Consider the following 11232-nt stretch of genomic DNA (forward strand, 5'->3'; position numbering starts at 1 on the left):
ATCCTCATACGATTATTAGGCGAATTGTCTAGGTTAGGCATTTCTAAATAAAGGTGTAAACATTCAAAATGCTGATATATACTTTCAAATTGCCCTATGGTTGTAACAATTCACACTTCAACTAGCCTGAGAGTGCATTTTTTAGGGTCCCTGTCAACAGGAAGGTTTACCATTTTTTTTTCCCTGCCAATATGATAAGCCAAAAGTAGAATTTTATTATTTTAACTTGAATTTTTTTGATTGCTAGTGAAATTAATCATCCTTTTTTAAATGTCTATTGGCCATTTGCACTCCTTTTGTAAAATGCATGCTCCTGCTCTGTCTTCTTCCCTTCCCCCACTGGGGGTGTTCCTCTTTCTTTTTGCTTTGTCAGAGTTCTTTATTATTCATTTTTCGTCTTATACGTGGGATCGGTTCGATTCAGGCTTTCACCCTTTTACTGCCTTACAGATTGCTAATATACATTCTCCATTGGTCTTTTAATGTCGTTTACAGAAGCTGACTCTCTACCGCCTCTTCTCTTCGTCCCACCCTCTCTGCCTCGCCTGCTCTGTACTGTTCTGTTCTCTTCTCTCTCTCTCCCTTTGTTTCTCTCTCTCCCTTTTTTTCTTTTCAGTGCAGAAGTTTTTAATTTTGACCGAGCCAAATCTATCAATCTAGGCCTGGCGCCGCGTCAGCAGAGGGGGCGGGGAGGCGAGCGCCGAACTGGGGGAGGGGAAGGGGCGGGGAGCAGCAGGCGGAGCGGCTGCCAGAGTTGCTGGGAGTGCGCGCGGTCGGATCACAAGGCGGCGGAGGAGGAGGCCCAGAGACCGGAGCGCGGAGACCTCAGCCCGCGGCTTACGCCCAGGCCTTTCTCCACCGGAGGACCAGGGAACCGCAGTCTTCATCAGAGAGGTACCGTGCTCCGCGCTCCCCGCCCGACCCGGCCCAGCCCGCTGCGGCGGCGCCTCCTTCCTTCCTCCTTCCCTCGCTCTCTCTCTTTCGCCCGCCCGCGCCTTCCCTGCCCGCCTGCGTCACCGCGGCCGCCATGGCTGAGAATGGCGAGAGCAGCGGCCCCCCGCGCCCCTCCCGCGGCCCTGCTGCGGCCCAAGGCTCCGCTGCTGCCCCGGCTGAGCCTAAAATCATCAAAGTCACTGTGAAGACTCCCAAAGAGAAAGAGGAGTTCGCGGTGCCCGAGAACAGCTCGGTTCAGCAGTTTAAGGAAGCGATTTCGAAACGCTTCAAATCCCAAACCGATCAGCTCGTGCTGATTTTTGCCGGAAAAATCTTAAAAGATCAAGATACCTTGATCCAGCATGGCATCCATGATGGGCTGACTGTTCACCTTGTCATCAAAAGCCAGAACCGACCTCAGGGCCAGTCCACGCAGCCTAGCAATGCCGCGGGAACTAACGCTACCTCGGCGTCGACTCCCAGGAGTAACTCCACACCTATTTCCACAAATAGCAACCCGTTTGGGTTGGGGAGCCTGGGAGGACTTGCAGGCCTTAGCAGCCTGGGCTTGAGCTCGACCAACTTCTCTGAGCTCCAGAGCCAGATGCAGCAGCAGCTCATGGCCAGCCCTGAGATGATGATCCAAATCATGGAAAATCCCTTTGTTCAGAGCATGCTTTCGAATCCCGATCTGATGAGGCAGCTCATTATGGCTAATCCACAGATGCAGCAATTGATTCAGAGAAACCCAGAAATCAGTCACCTGCTCAACAACCCAGATATAATGAGACAGACACTTGAAATTGCCAGGAATCCAGCCATGATGCAAGAGATGATGAGAAATCAAGACCTGGCTCTTAGCAATCTAGAAAGCATCCCAGGTGGCTATAATGCTTTACGGCGCATGTACACTGACATTCAAGAGCCTATGCTGAATGCCGCACAAGAGCAGTTTGGGGGTAATCCATTTGCCTCCGTGGGGAGTAGTTCCTCCTCTGGGGAAGGTACGCAGCCTTCCCGCACAGAAAATCGCGATCCACTACCCAATCCATGGGCACCACCGCCAGCTACCCAGAGTTCTGCAACTACCAGCACGACCACGAGCACTGGTAGTGGGTCTGGCAATAGTTCCAGCAATGCTACTGGGAACACCGTTGCTGCCGCTAATTATGTCGCCAGCATCTTTAGTACCCCAGGCATGCAGAGCCTGCTGCAACAGATAACTGAAAACCCCCAGCTGATTCAGAATATGCTGTCGGCGCCCTACATGAGAAGCATGATGCAGTCGCTGAGCCAGAATCCAGATTTGGCTGCACAGATGATGCTGAATAGCCCGCTGTTTACTGCAAATCCTCAGCTGCAGGAGCAGATGCGGCCACAGCTCCCAGCCTTCCTGCAGCAGATGCAGAATCCAGACACACTGTCAGCCATGTCAAACCCAAGAGCAATGCAGGCTTTAATGCAGATCCAGCAGGGGCTACAGACATTAGCCACTGAAGCACCTGGCCTGATTCCAAGCTTCACTCCAGGGGTGGGGGTGGGGGTGCTGGGAACCGCTATAGGCCCTGTAGGCCCAGTCACCCCCCTAGGCCCCATAGGCCCTATAGTCCCTTTTACCCCCATAGGCCCCATTGGGCCCATAGGACCCACTGGCCCTGCAGGCCCCCCTGGCTCCACCGGCTCTGGTGGCCCCACTGGGCCTACTGTGTCCAGCGCTGCACCCAGTGAAACCACGAGCCCTACATCAGAATCTGGACCCAACCAGCAGTTCATTCAGCAAATGGTGCAGGCTCTGGCTGGAGCAAATGCTCCACAGCTGCCGAATCCAGAAGTCAGATTTCAGCAACAACTGGAACAGCTCAACGCAATGGGGTTCTTAAACCGTGAAGCAAACTTGCAGGCCCTAATAGCAACAGGAGGCGACATCAATGCAGCCATTGAAAGGCTGCTGGGCTCCCAGCCATCGTAATCACATTTCTGTACCTGGATAAAAAATGTATCTTATTTTTGATAATGGCTCTTAAATCTTTAAACACACACACAAAATCGTTCTTTACTTTCATTTTGATTCTTTTAAATCTGTCTAGTTATCAGTCTAATATGATGCATTTTAAGATGGAGTCCCTCTCTCCTACTTCCCTCACTCCCTTTCTCCTTTGCTTATTTTTCCTTCCTTCCCTTCGTCTTGTCTCCCCCCTCCCTCCCTCTTTGTTTCCTTCTTTCCTTTAGTTTCCTTCCTTACCTGTTTTGAATGGTGGGAATCAATGCTGTTTCACTCAAAAGTGTTGCATGCAAACACTTCTCTTTATTCTGCATTTATTGTGATTTTTGGAAACAAGTATCAACCTTCACAGTTGGGTGAACAAGTGTTGTCCTACAGATGTCCAATTTATTTGCATTTTTAAACATTAGCCTATGATAGTAATTTAATGTAGAATGAAGATATTAAAAACAGAAGCAAATTATTTGAAGCTCTCTAATTTGTGGTACGATATTGCTTATTGTGACTTTGGCATGTATTTTTGCTAGCAAAATGCTGTAAGATTTATACCATTCATTGATCTCTTTTGCTATATTTGTATACAGTACAGTAAGCACAGTTGGCACTGTACATCTAAAAATATTACAGTAGAATCTGAGTGTAATATGTGTAACCAAAATGAGAAAGAATACAAGAAATGTTTCTGGAGCTAGGTATGTCTCACGGTTTTGTAGAATCTTACAGCATCTTTGATAAACTTCTCAGTGAAAATGTTGGCTAGGCAAGTTCAGTTAAAATATAGTAGAAATGTTTATCCTGGTATCTCTAAGTATACATTTAATTGTACAGAAAATTTACAGTGTAACAATGTGTCAACATTTGCAGATTGACTGTATATGACCTTAATCTTTGTGCAGCCCGAAGGATCAGTGTAGTAATGCCAGGAAAGTGCTTTTTACCTAAGACTTCCTTTTCAGCTTCTCCCATAAAGAGACCCTAATATGCATTTTGATTTGTAATTGGAAATGTAACTTTCACTGAAAGTGTCATGTGATGTTTGCATTACTTTTAACTGCTATGTATAAAGGAAAGTGTATCTTTTGACTTCATCAGTTATTTCTCTTGTGCACAGAGAAAAATGCATTAAAAATGACTAAAAAAAATAAAAAATTAAAAAATGGATAAATCTTTTTCTTTTTGCCTTTTGGCCCTAGGATCGTGTTTAGGAGGGTTATCCCACCCCAAGATTATATAAATCTTATCCTATATTTCTCTAACTTATATGGTTTCATTAAGAAAATGTTTTGTCCTGTCTGGAATTATCTTGATGTATGGATTTAGGTATTCTGACTTTTTTGCCCCAAAGGCTAGCCAGTTGTTAACATATTTATCTTTTCCCCCAACATATGAAATGTCATACATGTATATACGTTATTCTGTGTTTGGATTCCCTTTAGTTCCGTTGAACATTGTGGCACCAGTACACCAGCCTGTAGATGAGTTAGAAATGGGACTTTGTATCTGTTAATGTGAGACGTCCTCTTGATCTTTTTTATTTTTTACAATTTTCTGATGATTCTGACATGTTTATTTTACCAGATGAATTTCACGGTTAATAGATTCTTCCCCAAAAAATATGTTGAGAATTTGGTTGGGATTCTCTTAAATTTATATGACTATGAGGACTACAGAATTGCATTGCTTTCCAGAAACATATGTTGCCTTGTTTCTAAAAAACTTTATATATCCTTCAAGAGAGTTTTATTTAAATCCTATATAATTTGTAATAAATATGTTCCTAGGTAATACAGACATACAGGGAACATGTTGATACTGCTTATTGGAGCTTTTAATATGTTGCCTATGTGGTCATTTTTGCTATATAGAAGAAGAATTTATTTGCATAGATTATTTTAAATTGGCAATTTATTGAAATCTATTAATTTTAGAGATATTCATTTGATCCTGTTGAGTTTTTCCAGGTGAGAAATCCTATCCATGATGTTATAACTATATGTTTTACTTTTCAAAATTTATAACATAGTTTCTGACTGCATGGGTTAAACATTTTCATAATAGTGCTAAATAATAAAGGTGGCAGTGGCATTTTTGTCTTGTTTCTCATTTTAGCCAGAATGTGTTTGCTACAGCAATTCCAAATTGTGTTTTGTGAAAAAAAAAATTCTTCTGGGACACACGTAAATATGTTTGCAAAATGCTGTATACTTTAATCTCTCTTGGAGACTCATTGTGCAATAAATGTTGGCTAGTATTTTTTTTTTAATGAGTAGTTTCTTCAATTAAAAACAAAACTATTTAACTTTGTGTAACTCAGCATTTTCCGGACTTATTTGAGCACAGAACCACCTTTTTTTTGTTTTCTTTTAAACACACCTAATAACATTTGGCCTGTCGGTGTTCCTCAGAACACCAACTTAGGAAATGGTGATTTATTATTTCATTACCATATCATGCCAGGTATTTGACATAATCACAAAGTCTGTCATAATGAATTCAGTAATTTTAATGACAGATGATTTTATATGGAAGTGAATACTAAAATTGTAGGCATAGAAAATAAGAAATCAATAATCAATAGCGTAGTAGAAACTGGATATTGGCTGAGGCCTGGCTCAGACAGTTTAGCAGATCAGTTTCTTTCAAACACTCAAGCAACAGAGAATTATTTAATTAGCTTTGCCAAATGTTTATTTTTAAGTGTATTTTGTTTTCTCTTGGAAAAGATCCAGGTCTTTAATTTATTAAGTCTACTATTATTTTGCTTCTGAGTTTATTAATTTTTGCTTATAACTTCATTTATTTTGGCCTTTTAAAAATTACTTTTAACTGTTCTTCCTCCATCTCTTACGTGATGTAATTTCCTCCTATTATGTTGCAGGATCTTTTTAAAGGCTCTGTTTTTGTTTTGGATTTTCTTCATCTACTGTTGATCCAAGATTTATCCATTTATTCATCATTGAATCAAGAAGGGTATATCCTAACCTGCTATCCCTCCCCCTCTAACAAGAGTGGAGCAATTTTTTTGTATCCATGCACTGTTTACTGGGTTGTCACCCCATCCAACAAGAGTGGATCAGTTTTTTTGTATCCATTCCCTGTTTACTGGGTTGTCACCCCCTCCCAATGGCTCTGTGATCCAGCAAGATGTGGTAGTAGGGAGGGAGCTAGTGCCAGGGGCAAACCCAACAGGATGACTTCACCCTCAAGACAGCTTTCCTCATTTGCTTTTGGCCTCTGTTTCAGGTACGTGATATCATATATACTTTCACTACTTGTATGGGAGGAGAGGGGCAGGAGGGGGCAGATATGCAACTTGGAAACAAAACCTGTTGGTTCATTAAAGGGGACTCTTGCATCAAGTTGAGATCACCATGCTAGTTGAGAAGCTATGATCAGGAGACACCTGTATTTGGGTGTGGACAAGCTTGCCCTCTGAGAGAGGGCAGTCTGCTCCATTTTATATTGATCTGCAGTGTCAAAATAGGACCAAATGGACTAATTCCTATTAGGGCCTAGCCTAGTGATCAGGGTTGGGATGTCAGGAAAGCAATTTGGCCTGTGTCTCATAATTCAAAAAGGGATTCAAATTCAGACTTTTGACATTATCCTAAATGAATTGATAACTCTAGCCACAAAGCCAGACTGACCTGATGGAAAATGTTCGTCATACAGCTTAATTTAGTATATGTAAAAAAATTAAATTATTTGGCAATTTTGATATTCCTAATTTAGTAGTATTTTATTTAAAAAATATACTGAGGCCAGGCGCAGGGGCTCACACCTGTAATCTCAGTACTTTGAGATTCCAAGGTGGGCAGATCACTTGAGGTCAGGAGTTTGAGACCAGCCTGGCCAACGTGGTGAATCCCCATCTATACTAAAAATACAAAAAACTTAACCGGGCGTGGTGTTGCACACCTGTAATTCCAGCTACTTGGAAGGCTGAGGCACGAGAATCACTTGCACCCATGAGGCGGAGATTGCAGTGAGCTGAGATCATACCATTGCACTCCAGCCTGGGTGACAGAATGAGACAATACCTCATAGAATTAAGGACCTATTCTCATGCCACCATTTCCCCAGAATTCTGTTAGAAGACTTAGGGGAAAAGCAGTTTTCTATAAATAGAAAGGAGAAGCATGATTCAGCAGATACCAGACTGAAGCCACCTCAAAAAGCAGGCTTCATCAGGTGGTGCACATGCTTGCATAGGCTTTACACACTTTGACCATGGGTAAAAACCCTTGGCAAAAGCTGCTGTAAATCAGCAAGTTCAAAAGTTTGGGTAATGTCATTTTAAAAAGGAGTTGTTTGTCCCAGCATTCAAGGACAACATTTATTTGTCCAGTGGGTATGAATTGAGGCATATAGCTCCAGCTGTATTGAGGTATCTGAGCACAGATTTGAGCTCCGTAAAACAGCACTTTTGGAATCCATATTTAGGACTTCTTGGCCACATGTGTAGATTAGCAAACTTAAGATAATTTCAAAAAGGATTCTGTAATTCATTATTAAAAGCACGGTTGATGAGCTTGAAAGAAAGACGAAAGATGATTACTCTGCCCTAGCATGTATTTCACAAGATTGTCAAACTAAATTTTGTTAGGTTAGAATAACAATAATAGCTACCATATTCATTGCTACGTTCAATATCGTAGAAGCCCTATAAGATAGCACTATGACAAGCTTCCCCAGCTTACAGATAAGAAAATAAGCTGAATGAGACTTAAGTAACTTGAGCAAGGTCACACTACTTACTGTTAAGTGACAGAGTCAAGGTTTGAACCCAATTCTGAGATTCTAGACTGTTCTTAAGCAGTACATTATACTGCCTCCCCTTAAGTCTATTAAACTATACTGGTCTGTTAATCAGAGATTTTACAATAAGTTGTATACTAGCTGGCCTCCTGGATGTTGTTCAGGAGAACATTAGATCTTGTTAAATAAATACATCTCTGCTACTGTTCATATTGGAGCAGTTTACACAAAAATGTACATGTGAGAGTCAACTCTGTCATAAATCAGTAACTGCAACTTAGAACTTTGCCTTTCTTACTTTCAAGTTGTGGCTAATATTTGAAACTGCCCTTAAATACATCTGTTTATAGTGGCCTAATACATAACAGTATGTCTCCAAAAAGGCAATCACATGGGCCACTTGTACTTCAGGTGCTCTGGAGGATGCCCACCTTTTTGCTGAACTGCCTTCCAGAGATCTCAAAGCCATTTGGCAGTTTCTCATAATGTCCTTGAGATTAAAATGGAGTAACAAGATGATAATGACAGGACAGTAGATGGGTTAATAATTTGAATTGACAGTGTTCAACAATATGGATATCAAAGTGAATGAAGGTTTCCAACCTCAGCTCTGTCCCATCAAAGTTGTTTTATAATGACTAGCAAGAACATATAAAATAGCATGCCCATCCCATTGCAAATAATATAGAATTAGATGGCAGAATAAATGTACTTGATATCACTAGCATGATCCAGAAAGTCCTTCGGTGCTGAGAAAAATAGCCAAATCTAGCAGGATTAAACTGAATAGGATCAAATATGAAGTCCTGTACTTATATCAAAAATTCAGTTACCAAGGGGAGGTAGTTATGTGGCCTAACAATCGCATATATGAAGAAGACTCTAGTTTTTTTTCTTTTTTGAGATGGAGTCTTGCTCTGTCACCCAGGCTGGAGTGCAGCACGCGATCTTGGCTCACTGCAACCTCCGCCTCCCGGGTTCAAGCAGTTCCCTGCCTCAGTCTTCCGAGTAGCTGGGATTTCAGGCACCCGCCACCACGCCCGGCTAATTTTTGTATTTTTAGTAGAGACAGGGTTTTACCATCTTGGCCAGGCTTGTCTTGAACTCCTGACCTCGTGATCCACCCTCCTGGGCCTCCCAAAGTGCTGGGATTACAGGCGTGAGCCACCACTCCTGGCCAAGAAGACTGTAGTTTTAATTTACTCAAAGTTCAACGTGAGCCAGCCATGTGAGGTTACAGTGTACCACATATAATGAAATATTAAGCTCCATTAATGGAGTTATGGTTTCTAGAACAAGGAAGGCCTCAAAAATCGTGTTTATTCTGTACTTGATAGTTTATGTTGGGAGATTTGGGTCATATCAGAGTGGTACAATCAAGATGGACAGAGACAACCTGGAAAGTGACCAAGAAGGTGAGTGGTTTACAAGCAGGCAAGACAGTTTTTGAAATAATCAGGAATGCTTTACTCTAAAGACAAGTTTGTGGATATTTTCTGCAAATAATTGAAGGCCTGTCATACAGAAGAGAGGTAGCATTTACCTGAGTACCTCCAGAGGGTAGATCAATTCAAATGTTCAGATAAATCAAAGTTTTTGCCTACTGTTAGGAACTTTCTATCATTTAATTGTAGATACTTTCCTTTCTGGAGCTGCTTCAGCAGAAGCCCACTTGGCAGAAATGTTTAAGAATGGTTTTATGTATCAGGTAGAACTTTGGATTAGAAGACCTCCAACGTTCTTTGCAAAGCTAATGTTCTCCCAGTGGACTTTACAGCTTCTTACTGAAGATGCAAATTCTGGGATCAAAGCTGTTCTAGAATGAAGTCATGTTACAGACTTCTATCCTGCATTTCCTAGTTTAATTAACACTCATGAGTAGACCGAATACATTTTTTTACATGTAAGATCTAGGTAAATTCATCATTTTATTTTTTAATGCTACGCATGGTAAAATGACCCAAATCACATAATGTTAAAATGAATGTCACAAAGTGCTCAGCGCTTGGGAGGAGAAAGTAGGAAGGGATGTCTGAGGTCAAAGGACTCTGGTTGGAGGGTGAAGGCTACAGGAGTACTCTGACCCCCCGTTTCTCTTGATAATATTCCCCTACCCCTTGTCATTCATGGTGCGGTTAAAGTGGTGGGAGTAAGCTGAAAACTGAGAGTGGAATGTGAAATGTGATGGCAGAGGGTATTTTTTAATTCCATGTATATTTCTTTAGTCACAGTGGTCCTTTTGGAGCAGGAAAAAAATGTTTGTGTTTTCCCTTATGTGTCACCCAAGTGGGTGTCCTTATATTAAATAAATTACCTTAAGATTCTGAGTCACTGTGATTTATATTCTTTATAAGTTACACTAGAATTCCAGAGTCTGGAAAACAACATCCTCGTATCAGTAACAGGCTGAAACTGCCTGTTCAGCAAAAAAACTGGCAGTTCAGCAAAAAAAAAAATTCCTTATTTGTGGATATGAATTGAATGTCAAATATGTGTAGGAGACAGTGCATGTGTATGTTTCTGTGTGTTTATAATTTTTGCTTTGCCAGCTAAATCAGGGTTCTCTCCACATACTCATAATGATGAACCACCTTCATACTATTCTACATTAGATATTTGCCTTCTGCATAGGCCTTGACCTGGTTGAACCACAAATCATGTGACCAGAGGCAAAGTCACAGCTCACTGCAGCCTTGAACTCCTGGGCTCAAGCTATCCTGTGTCAGCCTCCTGAGTAGTTGGAACTACACACATGTGTCAACATGCCCAGCTAATATTTTTTAAAGTTTTTCTTTTAGAGATGGGATCTTGCTATGTTGCACAGGCTGGTCTTGAACTTCTGGTCTCAACTGATCTCTTGCCTTGGTCTCCGAAAGTTCTGGGATTATGAGTGTGAACCACTATGCCCAGCCTTGTTTGGCTTATTTTAAAATAAACTTTTCATCCTAAAATGATTCCAGATTTATAGAAAAAACATTCAGACAGTACAGAGTTCCCATATACCCCCCACCAAACTTTTCCCTATTATTCAGATCTTAACATTAGTATAGTGTGTTTGTTACATTGAATGAAGCAATGTTGATACCTTGTTATTAAGTCCATACTTTATTCAAATTTCCTTTTTTTCATTATCATTATTATTATTATTTATAGAGACAGGGTCTCGCCCTGCGGCCCAGGCTGGAGTGCAATAGTACGATCTTGGCTCACTGCAACCTCCACTTCCCAGACTCAAGCGATTCTCCCACCTTAGCCTCCCAAGTAGCTGGGACTGTAGGTGCACGCCACTGCAGCTGGCTAATTTTTTTTATCTTTTTGAAGAGATGAGGTCTCGCCATGTTGCCCAGGCTGGTCTTGAACTCCTGGACTCAAGCAATTTGTCCGCCTTGGCCTTCCAAAGTGCTGGGATTACAGGCATGAGCCACTGTGCCTGGCCAGATTTCCTTAGTTTTTACCTAATTTCCTTTTCCTGTTCTAGCATCCCATCCAAGATACCACATTGTATTTAGTCATCACATCTTCTCAGGCTCCTCTTGACT

General features: G+C 41.6%; 1 protein-coding gene across 4 annotated transcripts; it reads left to right on the forward strand.

The window, feature by feature from the left end:
* The first annotated feature begins 588 nt into the window (after positions 1–588).
* UBQLN2 (ubiquilin 2) lies at positions 589–4096 on the forward strand. Of its 4 annotated transcripts, XM_011960124.1 has the most exons (3): positions 589–2247; positions 2332–2471; positions 2598–4096. In XM_011960124.1, the coding sequence occupies exons 1-3, from the start codon at positions 1028–1030 to the stop codon at positions 2900–2902; spliced, it is 1665 nt and encodes a 554-aa protein (XP_011815514.1). In that variant the 5' UTR covers positions 589–1027; the 3' UTR covers positions 2903–4096. The 4 variants fall into 4 exon arrangements, with proteins under 4 accessions (XP_011815514.1, XP_011815513.1, XP_011815515.1 ...); XM_011960123.1 differs by having other exon boundaries at positions 589–2471; XM_011960125.1 differs by having other exon boundaries at positions 589–2386; positions 2723–4096.
* Positions 4097–11232: the final 7136 nt, after the last annotated feature.

The sequence above is a fragment of the Colobus angolensis genome, unplaced genomic scaffold, assembly GCF_000951035.1.
Source record: "Colobus angolensis palliatus isolate OR3802 unplaced genomic scaffold, Cang.pa_1.0 Scaffold505, whole genome shotgun sequence".
Lineage (NCBI taxonomy): Eukaryota > Metazoa > Chordata > Mammalia > Primates > Cercopithecidae > Colobus > Colobus angolensis.